At 57.3% G+C, this 23,792-nt stretch overlaps 1 protein-coding gene across 1 annotated transcript in view; it reads left to right on the top strand.

The window, feature by feature from the left end:
* The first annotated feature begins 2,933 nt into the window (after nt 1-2,933).
* Nucleotides 2,934-23,792, top strand: part of LOC123378438 (lanosterol synthase-like) — a 29,657-nt gene continuing 8,798 nt past the window's right edge. The window contains exons 1-15 of the mRNA XM_045032185.1: nt 2,934-3,071; nt 4,348-4,516; nt 5,528-5,666; nt 6,414-6,522; nt 7,868-7,989; nt 8,718-8,814; nt 9,794-9,929; nt 12,048-12,156; nt 12,677-12,795; nt 13,331-13,428; nt 13,901-13,928; nt 15,302-15,358; nt 16,558-16,629; nt 18,903-18,953; nt 20,003-20,152. Of these exons, the coding sequence (XP_044888120.1) occupies nt 2,980-3,071; nt 4,348-4,516; nt 5,528-5,666; nt 6,414-6,522; nt 7,868-7,989; nt 8,718-8,814; nt 9,794-9,929; nt 12,048-12,156; nt 12,677-12,795; nt 13,331-13,428; nt 13,901-13,928; nt 15,302-15,358; nt 16,558-16,629; nt 18,903-18,953; nt 20,003-20,152 (1,548 nt within the window). The 5' untranslated portion in view covers nt 2,934-2,979. The remainder of the gene's footprint in view (nt 3,072-4,347; nt 4,517-5,527; nt 5,667-6,413; nt 6,523-7,867; nt 7,990-8,717; nt 8,815-9,793; nt 9,930-12,047; nt 12,157-12,676; nt 12,796-13,330; nt 13,429-13,900; nt 13,929-15,301; nt 15,359-16,557; nt 16,630-18,902; nt 18,954-20,002; nt 20,153-23,792) is intronic.

Here is a 23,792-nt window from a genome sequence, read left to right on the forward strand (position 1 = left end):
CTATAACTTTTTTAATTGATTCCAGAAAGACTTTTACAAATCAGCCTCACCATATCTGCTATGAAACTGATCTAAGAACTTTACTCATATATGTATGTACATTGATCTTTTAATCATAGCAATGTTCTTCTTTCTTTTTTTCTTTTTATTAATAAATCTTAGATTTAGTTAATAAGGACTGGCTGTAATCATGTATTTGGATGAGATCTGAAATATTCATTGACCTGATGGGCAATGTGTCTGGTTCCTTGGATTGGTAGAACTTTAAGTATGGTGAACAAGATTGTTCGTAATCCCTCACTATACGGGATTTGGCTGTCTGGATGGGAGCCAAAGGCTGGATTGATTAAAAGAGACTGCATTTTGGCTTTTTAGTAACCAGTGTGGTATTACAGATGCTGTTTTGTTACTGGCTTGGTGAATCTAAGTATAGAATAAACTGCCAGTTGTGGGGATTGTCTGCCCTATTTCTTGCAGTTTGCCGTGAATAAGCATTATCAGTGTGGCCCCTCTAAGCACCATGGTTCCAGATGGATTTCCTTATGAAAACACAGTAACTGGCTTGGTGGCTTTAACCAGATTCCCAGCAGGGCTCACTGGCAGGTCTCCTCTTTACCATATGGCTGGGAGTACTGAGAGCAAGAAGAGCTTTTGCACCAGACAGCTGGTACTTTTCTGATTGTGAGTTGGGGAATCACCCAGATATTAGTTCCCCAGACACAACAACAAGGGAGGTAACGAACACCCAGGTGTGTGTTGAACAATCATCAACAGCCATTGTCTAGTGAGGGAGTTACAATTCAATGACTCACTTGCACACGGCCACACCAGCGGAATTGCTTAGCCTTGCCTGATTTTTCGGCAATGCCCACCAGACATGTCTGGACTTGTGTTCTCCAAGTACATGACTGAGGACATAAAATACGGGCTAGAGGCTGCATGGTTTGTCCATTCTCCTCCCCAACCCACGCTGAAGTCAACGAGAACGCTGGACATAGGCACCGACTCCATAGATGCTCCGGGGCTGCAGCACCCACAGGGAAAAATTAGTGGGTGCTCTGCACCCACCGACAGCCAAGCTCCCCTCACCCCCCACCCCATCTCCTCCTCCCCTGAGCGCGCCGTGTCCCTGTTCCTCTGCCTACCTCCCAGTGCTTCCCCAATGGCCGCCGCCAAACAGCTGTTTGGCAGCTTTAGCACGCTCCGGGCGGGGGTGGGGGGGGAGGAGCGGGAACGTGGCATGCTCAGGGGAGGAGGCAGGGCTAGAGATTTGGGGAAGGAACTGGAATAGGGACAGAGTTGGGGCGGGGACTTTGGGGAAAGGGTTGGAATGGAGGCGGAGCAGGGGTGGAAGAGGTGGGATGGGGCAGGGCCTCATGTAAGGGGTGGAGTGGGGCGGGAGCGGGGCCAGGGGGCAGAGGGGATCGAGCACCCATGAGAAAGAGGGGAAGTCGGCGCATATGGTGCTGGAGCTGAGGAGATGGTTCCCCAGGCTAACGGGGAGAGCCTGCGTATGAAAGACTGTAACCAACCTGCAGTATCCAGTGGGGTGAGAAAAACTGCTTAGTCTACATATTGCCTAGTCTAATAAGGTTGAGAATTTAGACGGCATGCTTATCTTTTATTTTCCTTTGGGAACTACTTTGACGCCTTGCCTATCACTTATAATCCATCTTTTGTAATCAATAGACTTATTCTAATGTTGATCCTTACCAGTGAGTTTGACTGAAGTGTTCGGTAAATCTGCTCAGGTTACAAAGGCTGGTGTATGTCACTTTCCATTGATGAACCAATTAATAAACTTTCCATTGCTCAAGAAAGGGTCCTGAGCAGTGCAAGATGGTATATTCCGGTGGTACAAGGCTGGGAACTGGGGGGATTTGGCTGGTGCCTTGCTGTGTGATTTGTGAGTGGCTCTGGGAGCAGTCATGCAATCTGGCTGGGTGGGGGGCTCCACATGGGGTTGTACTGAGCGGGAACAGCACCTGGAGGGGTTTGCTGCTTGTCACCAGTACGGCATTGTGAGAGACAACCCAGAGTCGTGCGTTAGGGAGGCATAGCACTCTCACCATCCCAGGTTGCAACCTGGGGATCCCGTCACACTCAGGTTCTCATTGGTTTTGTGGTGCATTTGTCCAGACATTCTTCCTCAAGGTGGCTCGTGAAGAGGCTGGCATATTGGGGAGCCATCCTAGTCCCCCTGGCTGTCCTCACGGTTTGGATAATGTGTTTGTTGTTGAATGTAAAACTGGTCTGGGTGAGGATGAAATGGATGAGTTTGACAATGTGTTTAGGGTGGAGATCTGAGTGTTGTCCGTTGTCTCATATTTGAGGCAGGCTGCGAAGCTCTCAGGGTGAGGGATGTCGGTGTATAGGAAAGCGACATCCCTGGTGGCGAGGACGGTGCCCTGAGGGAGGTTGTTAATGTTGTGCCGTTTGTGCAGGAAGTCAGTTGTGTCCTGGCGGATGCTGCCCTTTGGGTGGTGGTTGCCTTGAGGCTGGTTTCTGAGTGTCCTGACACGCCTTCAGTCAGCGTGCCAGGGCCGGCTACGACGCTGGGTCTCTCGGGGCAGGCCCCCGGGGCAGGGCCGCGGGGGGGAGTTTGCAGCGTGGCTGGGGAAGGATTGAATCACCGCCGCTCAGCGCGGGGGGCGGGGGCCTGGGCTGGGAGAGGCGCCGCGCCGCAGCGCTGTGGGGTGCCTGCTTAGCCCAAGCGCCCCGGCTGACGGCGCCCCCGGGGCGGGCCCAGGGATCCGCTGCCGGGCCGGGGACGTTTCTCCGCCAGGCACAGGCTGTGCCGGCGGGGGCGGGGCTGGAGGCGGAGCCGCGCAGGGTCCCCCCCCCTCCCCCCGCGCCGTGAGCCAGGGCCGGGGCGGGGCCTGGGCCGGGGAGGCGGAGCTGGCGCTGCCGGGCCTGGCCATCCCCGCTCTGGGCAGCAGGGGCGGGGCTGGCCCTGATTGGCCGGCGCCGCGTGGGCCCATGTCTGCCGAGATGGGGAATCGCCGCGCCGCGAGCCCGCGGCCCCCGGAGTCAGGGGCGTGCGGCGGCGGCCACGAGATGGGGCACGAAACGTGAGTGTGCGCGCGCGTGTCTGGAGCGTATGTGCCTCTGCACCAGTGTCTGTGTGAGTGTGTGTCTCTGTGCGAGTGCATGTGAATTTGTGTGTGTCTCTGTGCGAGTGTGTGTCCGTGCGCGTCCCTCTGAGCCTCTGCGAGAGTGTGTGTCTGTTAGTGCGTGTCTTGTGTATGTGCCTCTGTACCAGTGGCTGCGTGAGTGAGTCTCTGTGCGAGTGCATGTGAATTTGAGTGTGTGTCTCTGTGGAGAGTGTGTCTCTGTGAGTGTGTGTCCGTGCGCGTCCCTCTGAGCCTCTGCGAGAGTGCGTGTCTTGTGTATGTGCCTCTGTACCAGTGGCTGCGTGAGTGAGTCTCTGTGCGAGTGCATGTGAATTTGTGTGTGTCTCTGTGTGAGTGTGTGTCTCTGTGCGAGTGCATGTGAATTTGTGTGTGTGTCTGTGTGAGTGTGTGTCTCTGTGCGAGTGCATGTGAATTTGTGTGTCTCTCTGTGTGAGTGTGTGTCTCTGTGTGTACCTCTGCGAGAGTGTGTCTCTGTGTCTCTGTGAGTGTGCCCGTGTGACCCTGGCCAGTGCTGTTGCTGCATCCCAGTTGTAGCCTGTTTCTGTTCCAGCGGCTCCCAGAGGCCGCACTCAGGCCGAGCCCCTGTGCTCGGAGCTGTACGGCTGTGTGTAATGCTGCACAGCGCAGTGCCACGGAGTAACTGGTCTGTGCAGTGTGGCACCCACTCGCCAGCAGGGGCCGGGGCTCTTAGGAATCCAGAGACATTTTAAATCCATGAAGTGCCCCACCGCTCCCAGCATGGAGGGAGGTGACAGAGCTGCCACCCCTTCGCAGTGACAGGTCCCCATGGGCCGATGGGAAACTCTCCTAGAACTTGGCGCTCTGGTTGCTGTGAGGACAGCGTGGGGTGGGAAGGTGCCAGGAAAGGGGAGCGCTGTCAGAAGTAGCCCCCTGTATGGGACCGGTTGAGGGTCTGTGAGGTGCTTGCTCCGACAGCACGGTGTGGAGTGGTCACAGCCAAGCAACATGACATTGGCCCAGCTGTTGCTCCGAGGACTCGCCCCTTCCCCCTTGTTATTTTGCAAAGTCTAAGTGTTGGCAGCCAGCTCGTGGCTGAGTGCAGAGCTCTCTGGGTTCTCATGTCTATTGCTAACGCTGCAGCAGGCGTCTGCACTGGCCCTGCGCGTCCCAGGGCACTGACAGCCCGATGCTCAGAGCCGGCAATGCTTGGTGACGCGCCCGGGATTTGTCTGGTTCCCTGTGGTCTCTCCAGGTGTTTGCGAAGAAGGGGCGGCCCGTATAAAACAGAACCTGCGAGTGACCTCACCCGCTGGCGACTGAGCAATGAAGAAGGGCGGCAGAGTTGGCGCTACCTGGAGGCTGGCGAGGAATGTGAGCGAGAGCAGAGCGGGCTGGAGGCTCACTGCCTAGGCTTGGACACGGTGGGTGGCTGATTTTCACTCGCAGCGCAGTGTTTGCCAAGGCTGGGAAAGGGGGCACCCACCTGAACCCCATGCTCGTATGGCCGGCTGTAATTCCCCTATTGCCGCCATTGTCTCCTGCCCCCAGATGCTGATCATTGTCTCTGAAGCAAGGCTTCTTTTCAGTGACTGTCTGGGATTCACATACTTGCTAATTCCACAGGGCAGGCACACGTGGTGCTGGCATCAGGGGCAGAATTCACAGCCTCATGCCAACCTGGTTGTATTGGCTGCTGGGCAAGAGGGGAGGTGTCACAGCTCCCTGCAAGGGGGCATCTTGCCCCTGAGAAGGGTGTTGGGGAGGTCTGTTTGCCCTGCTCCCTCCCTGCCTGCTGACTCTCTGCGGATTATGCACTGAATGACTCAGAAGGTGCTTCAAGGCAGCAAGCGTTCTGCTTGTATTCACACTCCTCCTCTGCTCCCCTCCCACACCCTCTTCATCCCTACGCATGCTCTGCACAGTCGCTCTGTGCTGGATTTGGTGTCTGGTTGCTGGCGTTGCTACTAAGTATTGTGTGAAAGGCCAGTGCAGTGCAGGCCATGGGGGAGGTACACAGACCCTGATTACCCATGGGACTGCAGTGCTGCCATAGCCCACAGAACAAGGCACTTGATTCTAATGGTGTCTTGGCTGTTGGCCATTTTTTGTGCGCGAGCTGGAGCCAGGGCCGGCTTTAGGCCGATTCCCCCGATTCCCCAGAATCGGGCCCTGTGCCTAAGATGGCATCTTAGGTGCTTTTTAAATGTTTAAGAATTTTTTTACTCACCTGGTCTGCTCGGGGTCTTCGGCGGCGGGGGGTCCTTTGCTGCTGCGGAAGACCTGGAGCGGATCCCCCGCCACCGGAGTGCTGCCAAAGCCCCGAACCACCGCTGAGTATTTGAATCAGGCCCCGCAGTTCATAAAGCCAGCCTTGGCTGGAGCACTGCTCTTTTAATTTATGTCTGTCCCTGCTCCTCTTTCTTTCTTTGCAGAGTAAGTTCTTCAAGGCCTTGCCCCAGGCCTGCACGGCCCAGGAAGCAGCGCTGAATGGGATAAAGTTTTACTCTGGCCTGCAGGCGGAGGATGGGCACTGGGCCGGTGACTACGGGGGGCCCCTCTTCCTGCTGCCAGGTACGGTGGATGAAATGGCTGCGCCATGTGCTCTGAGCGGCAGCACCTCCCCTACAGAGTTACCTGCGTAGGGTTGGGATAGCGGGTGCCAAGCAGGGTCCAGCAGCGTGGCCAGGGTCTGTGGGGTCTTTGCTTAGCTGTCTGGGGATGATTCAGGGTCGGGCGCTGTCGCAGGCCTGGGCAGGGCAGTGTCTTGTCATTCCCCAGCACACAGGGTGCTGAACCTTACTGGCCAATCGTTTCCCCAAACAGTGACCTAGGAAATGCCCCGGCTGCATTGCACTACAGTTAATCCCCAGGAAACGTGTCTTTAATAATGAGCTGGCGTCTGTTGTGAGGCACCAAGAACTACCCAGCCAGTTAAATCCCCCGTCTGGTTTTGCCGAACGGGGGCAGGGTCCTTTGGTGCAGTCTGACCCCAACAGCCTGTTCCATCGCGGGGGCTGAAGCCGGGGATGCTAGGGAAGGTCATGTGGTTGTTAGTCTGATGTACATTCTGTCTGGATGGCCTTGATGACACTTTTGGGTTCCCGCAGACGACGACCTTGGAGCCATTTAGCCTGGGGGTGCAGCTGCCCCTTGTTAGCTATACGTGCAGTGCGTACTTGGGACTCCTAGCTACAGTGATTTCTCATGTCCTGTGCTGACCATGAAGAGGACACATGCTTCTCTGAACCAACTAGAGTGTCCCTGTGGCTGAAATCGGGGGGTGGTTTGGCCTGAAGAGTGGACGGTTTTGTCCAACAGGTTTCCTGATCACCTGCCACGTTGCCAAGATCCCACTGCCAGAAGGTTACAGGAGGGAGATGGTGCGTTACCTGCGCTCGGTGCAGCTCCCGGACGGAGGCTGGGGCTTGTGAGTAGCAGAGAAGCTCCTTTCTCCTTATTCCTGCTGCACTGGGCAGGTTGTGCGTTCCGGACCCAGTTGACCAGAGGAATGTTTCCTCTCTGTCTGTCCCTGCACAACACAGCCAGTGAAAACAGTATCGCAATCTCAGAAGCCCCTTGCAAGCACAAAAGTCAGTTCTATTCCTGAGATGTCTGCCTCGCGCCTTGTTATCTGCTCTGATAGGGCCTTATACCTCAGAGATTATTGCCAGGCATTAGGCCTGCTCCACCTGCTTTGTGCTTCCCCTCAGTAGCCCTCCCCGGGTCCTGGCATTCCTGGGGGGCGCAGAACAGCTGTAGCGGCTGGAGGTATGTTAGTGGGGTGGGCTGGCTGGTCATTAACTACACTCGGAGAAGGAGGGCACAGAAACAAGGGTGAGGGGATCCTTGCAGGCGGCAGGGATGGACTGCCGGGAACATTGCAGGGGTGGTGTCAGGGGCCGCTCTGCAGAGGCGTTCTGGCTGTTACGTGCACTCTGTCTTGGCTTCGCTGGAGAAGAATGTCTTTCCCGTCTCTAGGAGGCGGGTCTGTGATCAGAGGCCTGGGTGAAAGGGAAAGAATCACGGTAGAGACGTACGCCTGCACTGCCAGCTCTCTGCCATTGTCTAGGCAGGTTTCCCTATTCCAGCGGAGGGGAGGGGGACCGAGAGGAGCACTAGGAAACAAGGGAGAATGTTCAAAACTGGCTCATTTTCAGCGGGTCTTGCCTCAACCTATTAAACAAAATCACTAAAATCCCACCAGCCCCCAAGCTGGCCCCTGGGAGGGAAACACTCTGATTTCATTGGCAAATCAAGCCCCACTTCATCGGCACTTCCGGGGTGACATTAGCTCCGGCAGTGCCGCTGTACTGAATCACACAGCAACGCAGTGGTGGGGGTTTCGCAGTGCTCGGCGTTGGCGTCGCTCTGCCCCCCTTGGCTTGACGAGAGCACTTGCCTATGGCTTCAGCGGGGACAGGCTAGGCCATGGCCGAGTGCTTCGGAAGCTCCCGCGCAGCATCCAGCGCTTGGCCTGGTGCTCCCTTACATGTGGGAAATGGCTCAGTGTGAGACTGCTGGAGCTGCAGTGCCGGGGAGGCCAGCATGTGGCGTGACCAGAGCCCCCCTTCACCATGGGGAGACCACTAGAGTGAGGGTCTGGGAGCATTTCGTTCCCGATCCCCAGCAGCTTGGCCCAGGGTGGTTGCTTTTCGGTTAGTTTGCCTGGTTAGCTTTAACCCCCTGCTTAGGTTCGCCCCAATGAAGCCAGGCTTGGTCGATTGCACAAGTGCTCAGCCACGTCTGACTTCCCCGCTCTCTGTACGTGGCAGGCACGTGGAAGACAAATCGACAGTGTTTGGCACAGCGCTCAGCTACACGTCCCTGAGGATTCTGGGGGTTGGGCCGGATGACCCGGACCTCGTGAGGGCTCGGATCAACCTCCACAGCAAAGGTCAGCATGTGGCTGGAGCTCTCTGGCACCCTGTCCTCCCCCCAGCTGGGACTGTTGAGAAGGGCTTGCCCAGCTCCGAAGGGGTGAGTGGTGGGCGAGGGGACATGCGACCAGAGTGGAGTGAGCCTTTGCAATGGCTTGTCCTTGGCTGCATGGCAGCATGTGCAGTTTGCACGTTAGCTTCTGCCCTGCCACCCTTAGCTTCTCCCAGCTTGGCTTGGCTGTCGCGGCACGTGTGGCATGTCACAGCCCATGCCGCATCCTGCTGTGCCAGGACCCTGCAGCACTTACCTTCTGGGGTGATGGTGAAACCTCAGCTCCTTCACCTGTTGCGAACGCTTCCGTTTGGGAGGCAGGGTACTCATGAGCCCTGCGAACATCCGGTCCATCTCAGCAGTCGGCTGTGGGTTAAATCGCCATCTCCAGCCCCCTCATGTGGCTTAGCTTCACTTCGTGGCTCCATTGCACAATGTTCAGTGGTCTCACTGGCTGCACCTTGCACAGAAAACGTGCCCTTCCCAGGTGTCGTTTCTGAATGACTGTGTCTGTCGGGTGCAGTGCCCATCATGCACCCGCTGCACCGGCCTGCAGCTCTCCAGGGCCCCTGGCCTGCCACACAACCAGACCAGGATTCAGGAGCCGCTGTTCATGCCATGTCACGTGGCAGGGTCTGTGTCCCTGGCCCCCATGGCTGCCTTCAGAGCCCAGATCTGTGTCTCTCTCTCCAGGTGGTGCTGTGGGAATCCCGTCGTGGGGGAAGTTTTGGCTGGCCGTCTTGAACGTTTACAGCTGGGAGGGAATGAATACGCTGTTCCCTGAGCTGTGGTAGGTGCTCTTCTGTATCTGCAGAGTGTATTGATTTTCAGTCCCAAGCCACAGCCCCGTCCCCTCCCAGCAGCAGGACGCAGCAGAAAGCCCAACGCTGAACGCCAGGGACTTGAGAGCAATCCCTGGCCTGCACCAGTCCCCCATTCTCTCGCTCAGCCTGGGCCAGCAGGCTTTGGGCACGGAAACCAGGCACCATTCCTGGCACGGGGCATGGGCTGATTGATGACCTTCTCTCCCCCATCCAAGCTTGGCCCACCTGCTTGACCTCCAGCTTTCCTGCCCTCTCTGCCAGCCTCCAGACCCACCCGTTGCGCTCTTCCCAAGTCCCTCCCTCCTGTGCTGGGTCCTGACACGGTCCCTCCCCATTTGGCATGCCATGGCTGTCCCCGTCCTGGAACTGGGCTTGCCGCAGACTCCCCCAGCGCTCAGGGACAGCTGGTGCCTGAGCTGGCCGTGGGGCCAGGAGCAGGGGGCAGTGTGAGGTGAGGGAGTTCAGGCAACTGGCTGATTACAGGGAAACCAGTGGCAGCATTGCCCACTGGCATGTTCCCCCAGGAGAGGCTGTTTATTCCCTGCACCTCCCTCCACACCCCGTTAACACGAACCACAGGGAATCAGCTGCAGGCTGTGGGCAGAGGCCCCGCCCAGGATAACAGCCTCGCTGGGTTGCTGGGAGAGCCCAGAACGCTCTCCTCGGGCTGGAGCAGACAGTCTCCTGGCTCCAAACGAGGGCTCCAGCTTCTCTCCCAGCTCCCCCGCACCCCGGGAGCACGGAGCAGCGGTCGCCTGGGGTCTGCGCGTTGTCCTGAACGGCTGCTCTACCCCTCAGGCAGCGGCTATCCTGGACACCGAGTGTCTCCTGGGCACATTACCCCTCTGACTGCCCCACAGCCCTGTCCTTAACTGTGCCCATGTCCCTGCGGCCCCCCATTCCCCATCCCGCACACTGCCGACAGCGTCCTCTGTTGTGTGACAGGCTGCTCCCGGCCTGGATGCCAGCCCACCCCTCCACGCTCTGGTGCCACTGCCGCCAGGTGTACCTGCCGATGAGCTACTGCTACGCCACGCGCCTGACTGCCGAAGAGGATGAGCTTGTCCAGAGCCTCCGACAGGTAAATGAACTCCCTGAGCACCCTCCCCGCTCCTCACCCTGTGTTACGGTGGCCTGGAGACCCTTCCCACCATGGCCCAGCTGTGTCTAGTCGCATGGACCCAAATCTCCTCATTGGGCACAAATCCCAGCCCCTGCAGCCCCTGGCAGTGCTTTGTTGGAGATCCCTGTAGGCTTGTTGTGATGTGATCCCCACGTCAGCCCCTTGTTCCCCCGTCCCACCAGAGCTTCTGGGTCTTCCCCCTGCCTGGGCACTAACTGCGACGGCTCTGAGCCATGTCCCAGCAGCCCCTGTCTGACACCTCCGTCCCTCATGCTGCCTCGTCTGTTACCAAAGAGGAGCTCAGGGTGGGACTCTCCCCTCGTTCTCTGTGGTGAAGACTTTAGTAATCCTGCCGCTCAGCATCCTGTCCTCCCTGGTTGTTCCGCTCGCTCCCTGCTGATCTAGCAGGGCCAGCGACTCTCACCAGCTTCCTGGTTCTCTGAGAATTACAGAAGTTGCTATTTGCTGCTGGCCATTCCGGTTCCCTCTGAGCCTCCTTACGCCTTCCCTGTCACAGCTGATACTTCTGTACGTTGGCGTCGTGTGCGCTACATTTCTGCTCCCTCAGGGGGGTGTTGCTTGAGTGAGCCACGTGGTCCTTCCATGCTTTCCCTTTAGCTTAGGGCTGAGGTATGACTGGCCTGTGCTGGCATGTTCCCTCTGTGCAGTATCCGAGCTCTCGTTAGCAGATGAAAAGGCTCTGCCTTCATGGGTGCAGTAGTAACCTTCCCAACAGGAGCTGCATGGAACCGATGCCCTGCTGTCTGTGTGATGACCCAGAGCTCGATTCATCACATCAAGGGACTGGTAGATCATCTAGTCAGGCTCCTGTGCAACGCAGGCCACAGAATGTCACCCAGTTACTCTGGACTGAGCCCAGCGACGTGTCTGGCTGCAGTACAACGTGCCCTCCAGAAAGGCAGCCAGTTGGGAGCTGAAGACATCAAGAGATGGAGAGTCTGCCAGTTCCCTTGGCAGCTCATTCTGGTGGTTGATCATCCTCCTTGTTCACAGTTCGGGCCTCATGGCTCCAGCCACTGGTTCTTGTTCTGCCTTTCTCCGCCCTTCGGTACCTGGTATCTTCTCCCTGTGAAGTTTCTTCTACCAGTCACCTGCCAGTCTTATTTCTGATACTCAGTGGCCAGGACAGTCATGGGGGGCCCGGGAGTGCTTGCCTCAAACAGCCCGTGTAGGCGCCGCATTAACGCTCTTCCATTGCTGGTAACCTTGGCTGATGGGAGCCCTATGGGGCAGGAATTGGGGTGGGCTTTGGGGAAGGAAGGAGAGAGCTGGGAGGGCAAGGTAGGAAGGGAAGCCAAGGGCAGAGTGTTTGGGGTCGTGCAGGGAGCAGGCTTTCCCTGTGAATGCCACGGCAAGATACCTACCACACACTTGTTCACAATGCCTAAGGCCTGCACTTTCCAAAGGGAGGAGTGATTTTTGGGAGGCCCCGTCAGGCCCCCGGGAGGAGTCTGATTTTAGAGCACTGAGCCCTGCCCTCTGCGAATCAGACTTGGTGTCTCAGGCTGGGCACCTGACACCCCTAGGCCTGAAGGGGAGTGACGCCTTAGGGGCTGTCTTCTTCCTGCCCACTGGGCCCCGGGAGCCCTGCTGTGAATTGGAGCGGGGTGGAGTCCTGCACACAGGCCTCCAGCCAGAATTAAGTTGAGCCGTTAGCCCTTCCTACTGCCTGAGCGTGCTCCAGCATGTTCCCTCCATTCTGGCCTGTGTGGGCCCCCCACCTTTGGGCTGTGTCCCCCCGCAGGCCGTGTGGGCCCCCGACACCCCCCTCAGGTGCTCTGGCACTATCTGAAGGTGCTTTCTCCTCTTGTTAACTCTCCTTAGCAAAGGGCGCTGGGAGCAGCTACCACATGGGACCTGTCCCGGTGGCTGGTGTGGAGCCACAGAGTGAGCCAGGCAGCGCTGTCCTCCTTCCCCGGTGCTCCCCTGCGTGCTCCATGCTGTACTCCCCCAGGCTGCCAACCCCGCCAGGCTGACACTTGCAGCTGTCTCATGGGTCTGCTCCCATGGCGTGCTAGTGAGCGGATGGCTAATCTCCCGCCTGCTCCCTGCCAGGAGCTGTACGTCCAGGACTACTCCAGCATTGACTGGCCGGCCCAGAGGAATAACGTGGCTGCCTGCGATCTCTACACCCCGCACAGCTGGCTGCTCACACTTGCCAATGGTGAGTAGGGAAGTGGCTGGGCCTGGCCAGGGCAGGGCGGGGGATAGCTGATGTGCAGGTTGTTTTCTGTCCCCACGGCCGTGGGTCACTAGTGGAGCTGCCCCATAGCCTTACATCTGACCCCAGTGCAGCCCCCAAGCTTCCTGTCAGCCTTGCTCTGCCAGTGGGATCTCAGAGTGGCCAGGGACCAGAAGTTGGCAAGACTTTACTAACCTGGGAGGGAATGCGTGTGCCTGACAAAGCTGTGCCTGCCTGGCCTCCGCACTGCGCCACCGTTACTGCCCTGCCCAGTGGGCACGAGGGCAATCTGTGTGCGGCATTGGCTCGCTTGCATCAGCCACGAGCCAGCAGCAGCCACCTGGATCCAGTAGGTAGGAAAGGCGCAGGGCTCTGTGCTGATTGCTGCTGAAGGAGGCTGACCCCAGGGATGAGGGGAGCTCACTGGGGCTCGGGGCCGGGCCCTGCTCGCCCAGGAGTTGGGACCAGGCAGCTTATTGTGTCTCTCTTGTTCCCGTCTCAGCCATCCTGAACGTGTACGAAGCCCACCACAGCGCCCGGCTGAGGCAGCGAGCCATCGCGGAGCTGTATGACCACATCAAGGCTGACGACAGATTCACCAAGGCCATCAGCATTGGCCCGGTAGGCTGCTTGTTACCGCTCCCACAGACTCAACGGCGCTGGCTCCAATTCCTGCCCAGGTGCGGGAGAGACCAGCCTGGGACTGCCCAGCTGCTGGCACGTAACCATAGCAACCAGTAATCCAGGCAGGCTCAGGGCCTGTTGTGCTGGGCGCTGCACACAGGAGAGTTCACGGTGGGTGACAAGGGGCGTGAGCAGGCTGGCGGGAGAGGAGAGCGTGAGCAACTGCCTGGTCGTTGTGCAGTGGCCGTGGAGACAGGGCGTGCCAGCTGTTCCCCTCTGCAGAGTCTGTGCTGGGAACAGCTGGTGGAAGGCCCTGGCTGGAGAGTGATCTCCTGCGCTGGGATGGGGAACAGACATGGGGATGCCAAGGGGTCCGTTCTGCGACCAGAGCCCCAAGGAGACGTGCTCGCTCGCCTGCAGACAGCCCCAGCCTGGGGTTTGCTCCTGTGGCTGGTCACGAGGTCAGGTCATGCTGTGCAGGTGCCGAACACCACTGCGCTCTGCAGGGGAGTGACGCCTTCTCTCTCGGCAGATTTCCAAGACCATTAACATGCTGGTTCGCTGGTCCGTGGAGGGGGAGAGCTCTCCAGCCTTCCAGGAGCATGTCTCCAGGATCCCTGATTACCTCTGGTAAGGCCAGGCCCATGCACCTCCCCAGCCCCAGAGACAGCGCAGGACTCAGCTAGAGAGAGCCACTCTGCCCTGTGCGGGAATCCCCAGGCCCTAGCAGGGAACCTGCTGCCCAGACCTGCCATGGGGGACCCCGCTCTGCCCCCAGGGCTACCACACTGCCTAGGCCCCAGGACCAGGGAGCTCTGTGCAGGCGGCATGCGAACGGTGGGGGTCTTGCACTGATCAGCAGCCAGCTCCAGACGCTGGCTCCTTATTAGCGAGTCACACTTGCTCCAGTTCTCCCAGTCAGCTGGGGGCCAGAGGGCTGGGAAGGGGCAGGCCAGGGCCCCTGGGGAAGCTGCTGCAGGGCTGCCCGTGAAGCTCAGTGCTCCGTGCCCTGGCAGCAGTGCTAGATGCCTGGTGGCTGCGGGAGTTGGGGACAGGACCACGCTCCCCAGGCTGCTGCACTGATGTGCTCTCTCTCCACCAGGCTGGGACTGGACGGCATGAAGATGCAGGTAAGGCGCTGTGGCCCTGGCAGCGAACGCAGGGACCCTGGGCCCGCTCTCGCTGCTGTGAGACGGCTCCCAGGGCTGGGCAGGGACCCCTCCCCCAGGGACTGAGCGCGTACTGCAAAGGGGGTCTCGCCAGGCTGCTCTGCCTTGGGGGAACTGCCACCCCTGCAATGTCTCCCTTTCCTGCCGGGCTGTTGATGGTCATAGGACCAGCCCTGGCCCAGCTGTGCGGCTCACAGCAGCAGCTTCTCCCGTCCCTGCTCCTCCTCCTGGCCGAGGGTAGAAGGGGTTGGTATTGGGAGCAGTGTGTGTCCTGCTCTCAGGCAGCTGCTTCCCCTGCACCTCTGGGGGGTGCTCTGCACCCGCCATCCCGTGCCCAGCCCCTGCCACACAGGCATTGCCCCTGGGATGGAGCCTAGGGGGGAGTCCCGTCCTGTCCTGTCTCAGCTGTGCGGTTCTGGCCCCCACGTTAGCGGGCAGCCCCTCTCCTACCTGCGCTGGGGGCTAGAACAGAACACTAACGGCTGCTTGGCCCCTGCTGAGTGTCCAGCAAGGAAAGGGGCTGCGTGCTGCTCCCCCATGCCCTGGCCACACAGGCTGCTTCTCTGTCCGACTTCCTGCAGCTCAGTGTCTCCCAGACAAACGTGCCTCTCCCGGTACAGCGGTGTATCCCCCAGACACAGCTCTGCCACCTCCCTATTCCCCCGCCCCACGGCTCCCCTTGCCGCCCAGCCAGCCATTCGCACTGCTGTCAGTTTGTGCAAAAACTGACTGTTCCTGGTGTCGCGGCCTGGCCCTGGCCAGCAGAGCACTCACAGACCTGCCATGCAGGCAGTCTCGTAGTGCAGTGCTCCACCGAGACCTTCTCCCAGCCTTCAGCTCCTTGGGGCTTGAGTACCGCGGCTGCCCCACGGCCCAGCCCAGCAGGGCCCACATGCTGTTGCCCAAGCTCCCCATGTGCCTGGAGCCCTGTCAGCCCATCCCAGTCCCCTCCTCGCGCTCCTCTCTGGGTTCAGGATCCATGGCCAAACTGCCCTCGTTCTGAACCCCTCTGTGGGCTTGCAAGATCAGACGCTAAAATAGCTTTGGAGGGAAATTCGAACCAAAAAACCCCATAACCCTGCTCCTGCTGCCTGTTTCTGCCCCAGTGGGTTCCCTTAGGCTGCAGCCCCCCCTGTTCGTGGGGCCCATTGGTGCAGTGTGACGGTGCCTGTGCTGCATGACTGCACCCAGCCGCGTGCCCTATACCTTTCTCTGTCTATGAGGCCCATTGGTCCAGCGTGATGGCACCTGCAGGCAGTGTGGCCCGTAGGGGTGGGCGGGAAGCCTGGGGCGGATTGAAAAGCTGCTTCTCATTGCACACTCTTCTGTTCCAGGGCACCAACGGATCCCAGCTCTGGGACACAGCGTTTGCCGTCCAAGCCTTCCTGGAGGTAATGTTTGCTGTCGTGCCGGCTGCCCCCCAGGGCCGTGGGTCTCAGACAGGCACCATCCTGCACTTTCCTCAGTGCCATGGCTCTTGGGGGCCCGGCTCCTGCAGTGTACGCTCAACAGCAACACTAGAGAGAGGCTTCGACAGCCTCGGGTGTCAAGACTGGACAGAACTGTGACGATCGTCGAGTCTGACCCCCTGCATAGCACAGCCCAGAGAATGTCACCTTGAGCTCCCTGCGCTGAGACGGTAACTGGTGGTGCAGGCAGAGTGCAGCGTTTAGAGAGAGACCTGCAGGCTTGCAATCCCAGCGAGCTCCGAACACACGCTAAGGGCGCAGAACAGCTAGTGCCCTGTAGCGTCGGGTGGACGCACCTGTGTACAAAGGCAGGTGTGTGCAGGTTTGCAGGTGGACTGGCCTTTGAACGCTGCGTGCGAGGTGTCATTGGAGCAAGGCTAGAATGTCACGGGGCTCTGCACGTGTCCCCTGTAGTAACACCCGGAGATGAGCAGCACTGTCACGCCGCTTGGGAACCTGCACTTGGGCAGCTGCAGGCGTGGAGCTGGCAGGAGCATAGGGAAGAGCCGCTATAGCTGTTCCATAGGCATGTGGCATGCTGCCGGGGATGGCCCCCGAAAATACCGTCCTAACCCCCGTCAGGTGCAGGCACGTGGCCCCACGGCACTGGTGGGTAGGCGCTGAAATGCACATGGGCAGGGACCAAGGGGAGTTCCTGTTACCTCTTCCCCGCATGCGCTGTGTTCTCTTTGGGGTACTGGTACGAAGATGGGCCGTATCGCCCCTGCCGTGGTAAAACCCGCCCAGAGCCCAACGCTGCTCGGAGCCAGCAGCAATGCTGGAATACAGAGAGTGGGGTCTGAGCGAGCAATGGAGGTGTGTTGCTTGGCACAGCTCCAGCATTGGGCACTGCAATGCTGCTGTGCCAGTCGCTCAGAGCCTGAGAGTTCCTGTTCCTCCCCGATACCAGCCAGTGGGAGATGAGCCACCCCAGTGCAGATCTCTGGTGCCCCAGAGTCCCTGGCTGGCCAAAGTGCTGTGTTTGACTCTTACCAGGGAGTGACCGTGCCTGGCACAGGTTCCAGGAGCTCTCTTCTAATTTGTTTTTTCCGAAGAACTAAACTGATCACAGAGCTGAGCAGTGATGTCTGTTTATTTTGTGTGTCTGCCTCCTTGTCTAGGCTGGTGCTGAGAACGACCCGGCATTCGCTTCCTGTCTGAGGCAGGCCCATGAGTTCCTCAAAATCACCCAGGTGAGCCCTGAGTTGGGGTCACAGATGTGGGAAGCCAGCATTGACTTTGGTAAGACTGTAGTGTCCTGCGGAGCTTCTTGGCATCCAGCCATGCGGCTCATCCCCTTCGTGCGCTGTAGTCATAGGCACAGGAGCTAGGGGGATGGGGGTGCTGCAGCACCCCCAGGTTTCACTGTGAAACGTTTGCTGGTGCTGTTAGAAGGAAGCTAGCGTTATTTTGCAATTCTAGAGAATTCTGGAGATGTGCTGCACCAGTGTGGTGTGAGCAGGAATTGCGCTTTTTCACATTGCGTTTGAACACACAGGGTTTACAGTTTTGTTAGCTGGCTTTCAGCACCCAGCGCCTCGGGCCGTGGTAGGAGATACAGAGGAAAGGGATTTGGTACCAGAACGGGGTAGGGAGAGAGGCCCAGAGTCTCAAAGGTATTGAGGTGTCTAACTCCATTTGGGTCTGGGGGTCAGAGCCCAGGGGCATTTTAAAGCAGCGTGGCAGGGAGGTGAATGCTGTGGGTCCCATGGGCTAGCTCAGCTCAGGGGCTTTCGTTGTCTGTCAAACGCAATAGTTTGCAGAGTCCTTTTTGTGCACCCTGTCAAATGTCTCTGGATCTGTAGGTTTCCTCCTTCTTACATTCCATGAGGCTTTTCTGTAGGGCTGAGCCAGCTGGGTTCTCTCTAGTTCCCCTGTTTCCAGAGCCCTGCCGCTGTCCCCCTGCAGCTCCGGTGAGGGTTCTCGCAGTGAGCTGATCCCCACCCAGCCAGGGCTGGAGCCAGGGCTGCACGGAGTGTGGGGGAGACAAGGCCCTGCACCCCCGGCTTCCTGCAATTCACCATGACTCTCAGCCAGCCAGTAAAACAGAAGGTTTATTTAGACGATAGGAACACAGGACCCCCTTTAGTTAGGTCCATCTGGGGGCCCCACGGAGGCCACAGCCTGTTGGTCAGGGAGCCCCTCTTTATTTCCCAGCCAGCTCCAAACTGAAACTCCCTTCAGCCATCTCCTTTCTGGCCTTCCCCCGGCTCCTCCCCCAGCCTTTGTGTCCTTTGTCCACTTTCCCGGGCAGAGGTGTTACCTGGCCTTCAACCCCTCTCCTGGGTTCTCATGTTACTTGCTCAGGAATCCTCCCTTCCCCAATGTAGGCAGTCCCAGCAAAACTCCCCACTCAGCAGTCAAATAACACATCAAGAACATTCCCACTTCATCACAGCGGCGCACTTGGCCTTGTGAAGTGGGATGTGCCTCACCTCTCCCTGCCCTGGGACACAGCTGGCACATGGGCTTGGCTGACCCTGAGATTCCTGTGATGTCCCTGCACTGGTGCTGTTTCCCGGTGCTGCTCCACAGGCGCTAGAGGCAATGGGAGCACACGTGTGAACCTCCACTGGTGTTCTCACCACCTCATCGTCCAGGCCTGTTCTGAGCAGGGCTGCCTGGCCCGGGGGTCGCACCCCAGCAGCCCTCTGCTCTCAGGCTGCCCTGTCGCTGGTGCTGGGGCCAGCGTGGCAGGGTAGTTTCATGGGAAGCTTGGTGCGGACCCAGCTGCAGGGCCCTCTCAGAGCTCTGGGGTGGGGGGTGAAGCCCTGAAAACAAGTGGGTGCACAGGGCCTTCTGCAGCTGGGCTTGGGGGAGCGCTCCAGGTGCCCTGTGCACTGACACAGCCACGCCAGGGCAGCACTGGGGCGTACTGCAAAAGGTCAGCTGTGGAAGTCCCTTCTGCTCGTCCCCGCCCAGTGGTAGAGTCCAGGGCCAGCCTTGGCCCCAGCCTGATCCAGGGAGATGTGGCACAGACAAGCACCAGTCCCAGCCTGGCCTCTGGCGACCAGACTGTGGCAGCAGAGACAGGAGTGCTCTGCGGGTACAGCTGGCCTTGATCCCGTGGCCATCACCATAGCCAGGGGCGGCTCCAGGCACCAGCGCAGCAAGCGTGTGCCTGGGGCGACAAGCCGCAGGGGGCGGCCTGCCGGTCGCTGTGAGGGCACCAGTCAGGCTGCCTTCGGCGGCATGCCTACGGGAGGTCCGCCGGTCCCACAGCTTTGGCGGCAATTTGGCGGCGGGTATGCCGAAGGCGCGGAACCGGCAGACCTCCCGCAGGCATGTCACTGAAAGCCACCTGACGGCCATGCTTGGGACAGCAAAATACATAGAGCCGTCCCTGACCATAGCTGTGGGACCCCTGCCCTTTGCAGGGCTCTGCTCTTGCAGTGGGGCCTATGGAGCCTGCAGCCAGGCTGCTCCTGCTGTTCCTTCTCACTGGTGCCCCTCGTATCTCCTGCAGATTCCGGAGAACCCGCCCGACTACCAGAAATACTATCGCCAGATGAACAAGGTACAGCTGGCCACGTGCCTGGATTTCCCTGGGATGATTCTCCCCTGTTGTTCCATGTTTGTTCCTCACGTGTCTGTCTGCCCCTAGCTCTGGGCTGCTCGTGGGGCAGGGAACGAACCTTTTAGACTCAAAGTGGAGCTATCCCGTGATAGCGTCAGAGGGAGGCTCTGGCAGCAGAGCGACTCTCTGGTGTCTGGAGGAGTCTGCGGCCGTGACTGAGATCCCAGGTGCCGAGGGCTGACAGTTAGACAGGCTCAGCCTGCTTGGAAGAAGGGCACGAGCTGGCGTTTACCTGGCGGTGCCCGGGGCATGTGAAGCAGAGCAGCAGGTGGCTTGGTGTCTGCATATGGAGGTGGGGCTTGGCCAATACACATCACATCGGCGGAGGAGGGGCTCTGTAAGCTGAGGCCAATGGCCGTGGGTCCGGGGCTGGCCGTCAGACCAGTTGCCATGGAAGGAGATGTGGCACAATCGCACTAAGGCCTGTTTGTGGTGGGGCTGGGCAGTGTTGTTTTCTCCAGTACAGTATTTTCTGGTGCGGGAGGCAGCTTCACCTGGGTAATTATGAGGGTCCCGTGTAACAGGCAAAGCGCAGCCAGACACAGCGTGAGCTCCTGCCCCCAGGCTCCACCATGGCACTGCCATCCTGGGCTGCAGCCCCCACTGTGCCAGCTCTGGGCCTCACCTGCCCCAGGGCCTCCCGTTGCGCCCAGCTGCTCAGTGAATGTGTCTGGACACCTGCCCACGGCATGGGCTGGATTTCACCCACCACTGGCACTTTGCTTGGGGCCCAGACTTAGGTTTGAAAGCTATGGCAGTAGCTCCTGGTGCCACCTTGCTGTTAAGGAGGGACTCCCCTGCCTCCCCAGCTGCCTGCCGGACTCGAAGTGGGGGATGGTTGCCAGCCTTCTCTCCCCATTTCGTGTGCACAGGCAGAGCTGTAATGCGGGGTTGGGTGAGGGGGCTCCCCCGTCCCTTGGGCAGGGCAGAGCGTGGCGGGGGGAGTTTCCATCAGTCCTGGGGCTGAGTGCTGGTGCCTGACTCCCCAGGGCGGATTCCCCTTCAGCACCCGTGACTGCGGCTGGATCGTGGCTGACTGCACTGCGGAGGGGCTGAAATCAGTGATGCTGCTACAGGAGAAGTGTCCCTTCATAGCAGAGCACGTCCCCACGGGGCGCCTCTTTGATGCTGTGAATGTGGTAAGAGGTGGCGGAGACTCGGTTGGGGGGAGAACCCCAGAGTCAGCGCCATGTATCTTGGAACAGCTTAATACAAAATGGCTTCTGGGTGGGGGATGTTCTGCCTCTGTGAGCCTCCGGCGTCCAGTGACTGGGCTTACGGCCTGCTGGGCGTGAGCCTGGTATCACGTCTGGATGTGAGCTGGGCCGGGCTGGCATGAACCCCAGGAGGAGCCCAGGCAGGGCTGTTAGCACAGCGCCTCTCGCTGCCATCGGGTGTCGCTCATGAGTCCCGAGAGGGGAGCAGCGCGTGCAGGCTGACCGGACGTGACCAGATTGCCCTGTGTGCGGGAGAGAGCTCAGAGCTGTTCTCAGTCCCTGGGACGGCGCGTGGAGGGACAGTGCAGAGCCTTTCCCCGGTGGGCAGTCTGCTCACAGCACAGACACCCCGTGCAGGGAGCTCGTTCGCCCAGGTCTTGGGGAGCGGAAGCGAGTGTCCCGAGCTGGCTCCAGGGCCTTGGAGACCAGGCAGCTGTTCCGGGGGGAGGATAAAAGTGCCTCTGGCTCTGGCCAGCTCCTAGCAAAAGGGAAGGGGAAAAAGAGGGAAGAAATGAGGCCTCATTTAGCTCAAAATTGAGATGTTGAGAATAAAATCAGGGAGCCAAAGGACATGAGAGAGAAAAATTCTTGAATTGCCTATGCAGCAATGCTCAGGGCCTGGGTAACAAACAAGAGGAATTGGAATTGCTCATAAATGTGATCTAGCTGTGGCATTACTGAAACCTGCTGGGACAAGTCCCACGATTGGAATGGTAAAGTCAATGGCCCTGACTTATTTAGCAAAGACCCAGTGGGCAAAAGGGGAGGGGAAGTGGCATCTACATCAAAAATGGCATCACCTGTTCTGAGTCACTGATAACTCGGAAGACAATGACCTCAGATGCTAATAGATCACTGTTCTAATAGACCGAGCACAAGTTGGTGTTTGTTACAGACCCCAAATCACAGGAGGGGCCAGGATGTCTGGCCCCTTACGCACCAATCTGCAGTGTGTAGGGAAAAAAGCTGTGTGAGGATGGGGGAGTTCGGTCAGAGTGACACACGCTGGAGGGCTCATGCAGCCAATACCAAAACCTCCTTGGGATTTCAAAATCTCATCGATGACAGGTTCCTAACTTAAAAAGTGTTGCCACCGAGACAAGAGAATTCTGTATTGGACCTCGTCTTGACAGATAAAGAGGAACTGATCACACAGCTAAAAATTAGTGGAATCTTAGGAATCGATCACATGAGTAATGTGCAAACACAATAAAGTCCAGAGCAGAGGCATATATACTTGGTACTTTAAAAGGACCAGTCTCACAAAGCTAAACAACTGCAACCCAAATCAGCCGGGAGGAAGAATTTAATCAGAGAAAATGTAGATGATAACTGGTAATTGTTTAAGAACAAGTGGATGCCCCAAAAGCTACAATCCTACAATCAAGGAAGAAGGCGGGAGTGGATAACGAAAGACCTGGATTAGAGGGGAGGTGAAGGCACCTATAAAAATAAGAAAACAATATCTAACAAATGGCAGAAAAGGGAAGTTGAAATCGGAAGCTAAGAATTGTAGAAAATGGATGCGGGAAACAAAGGGGCACAAGAAGAACTCTTTGGCCTGCAGAGTTAAGGATAATAAGGAGTTTAAGATATTAATGTAACCCTTCTGCCTGTCTGAGTTGGCAGCAACAAGGGCCGGGTTCAGTATCCAGGAGTTCTGTTTCAATAACGCAATGCAAAACCGGCTCAAGCCCCCACCCAGTGACCTGGGACAATTACATACCACCACCCCCCCCGGGCGCCTCTAGGAGGCAATATTTCCCCTCTCGCAAGCACGGAGTCTGAGTGTAGCAAAATCCTTTTAATAAAGGAGGGAAACAATGCGGCATTATGTTGAAAACACCACAAACAGGATTCATAACACAAAGCATGAGCAAAAGACCCCCCAAATAAGTTTGGCACTATCCTTTTTCCCTCAGGGTCTTAAGTCCAACACCCCAAAAGTCCAGCACCCCCAAAGTCTCTATCCCTGGTCAGTGCAGCCCCAGAGTTCAAAAGTTTATCTGCAGAGTTTTACACCCCCCCCCAGCCTTGGTGGAAATGGGGGGGAAGGGGTGCACAGGGTGTTAAGGGGCACCTTACATGGTCCAAGGCCGACTGCCCCACCTCTCTGTGGGGTTCTGCTGCAGCCTTCACTACAAGCCCCTCCACTCCACCAGCCATCCCATGATCCGCTCCAGTGTCCCACGAACTGCTCCGCTCAGCTCCATTTCACTCCACTTGCTGTCCCATGGGCCATTCCAATCATCCCACAAACTGCTCTGCCAGCCACTTAGCAATATATCTTCAGGCTCCCCCACTAGTTAACACAGCACTCAGTGATCACAGCTCTTAGTAATTTTAGCTCTTTAGTGATTTCAGCTTGTAGTAGGGGAGCCCCACCACTGGTGCATCATTAGCCTAACGTGAATTCAGCACAGCAGTCTGTAACTAGACTATTAATAAAACTAAAATCAGCTCTGCTGTTCAACCGTGGTGGTGCAGCAACTGGTATTTCAGGTTCTCAAAAGGGGCCCATACCATCAGATATAAATTACCACCCCCCAGTTTCTCCCTCTCTCAATTCACTGCATTTTGGAACCCATGGCCCTTGTCTAGCGAGTGCTTCGTAGTTGATGGCGAGTCACCCTGTCATAAAACCGTTCCACTGGCCTTGATTCACATAATCAGGGTAACAACACTTTATTCTTCCTGCCGCAATAACAGAGAAACTGGAGATCCCACAGCAGCCAAAGTGACCATTTGGGCAGCTGTGGGCTCATGCTAGGCAGGGTGGGTGTGCCTATGCAAACAAGACCAGCCCCTGAAGTTCTTTTCCACAACTCACCACAATTCACCACCAGATGTCAAGGTAGAGCTCATCCTGACTCTGCTTACATTAAGAACAAAAGAATCCTGAAACTGGTGTTGGTCCATTACTAGATGAAAATGATAAAATTATCAGTAATAATGCAAAACAAAGCGGAAGTGTTCAATAAATATTTTTTATCTGTATTTGGGGGAAAAGACAGATGGTGTAGTCATATCATATGCTGATGATCTTTACATTCCACTAGTATCTCTGGAGGGTGTTAAACAGCAGCAACTAAAGTTAGACATTTAAAAATCAGTAGGTCCAGATAACTTGAATCCAAGAGTTTTAAAAGAGCTGGCTGAGAAGCTCACTGGACTGTAAATGTTGATTATTTCCATAAGCCTTGGAACATCGAGGACGTTCCAGAAGACTGAAAGAAAACTAATGTTGTGCCAGTATTTGAAACGGGTAAATAAAATGTTCAAGGCCGGACAGTCTGACATCAATCCCTGGCAAGATAATGGAGCGGCCAAGAAACTCCATTAATAAAAACTTAAAGGAGGGTAATGTAATTAATGCCAGTCACCACTGAGATTAAAATTAGAATAATCAAAAAATTATTTATGGAAAATAATAATTTTTTGTCCAGTTTGGTTGATAAAGGTAATAGTGTTGATATAAGACTTAGACTTTTGTAAGATGTTTAACATGGTACCACACAAAATTTGGTGAAAAAACTAGAGTGATACAAAATTAACCTGGCAA

This window comes from Mauremys mutica, chromosome 10, assembly GCF_020497125.1.
Source record: "Mauremys mutica isolate MM-2020 ecotype Southern chromosome 10, ASM2049712v1, whole genome shotgun sequence".
NCBI classification, from domain to species: Eukaryota; Metazoa; Chordata; order Testudines; family Geoemydidae; genus Mauremys; species Mauremys mutica.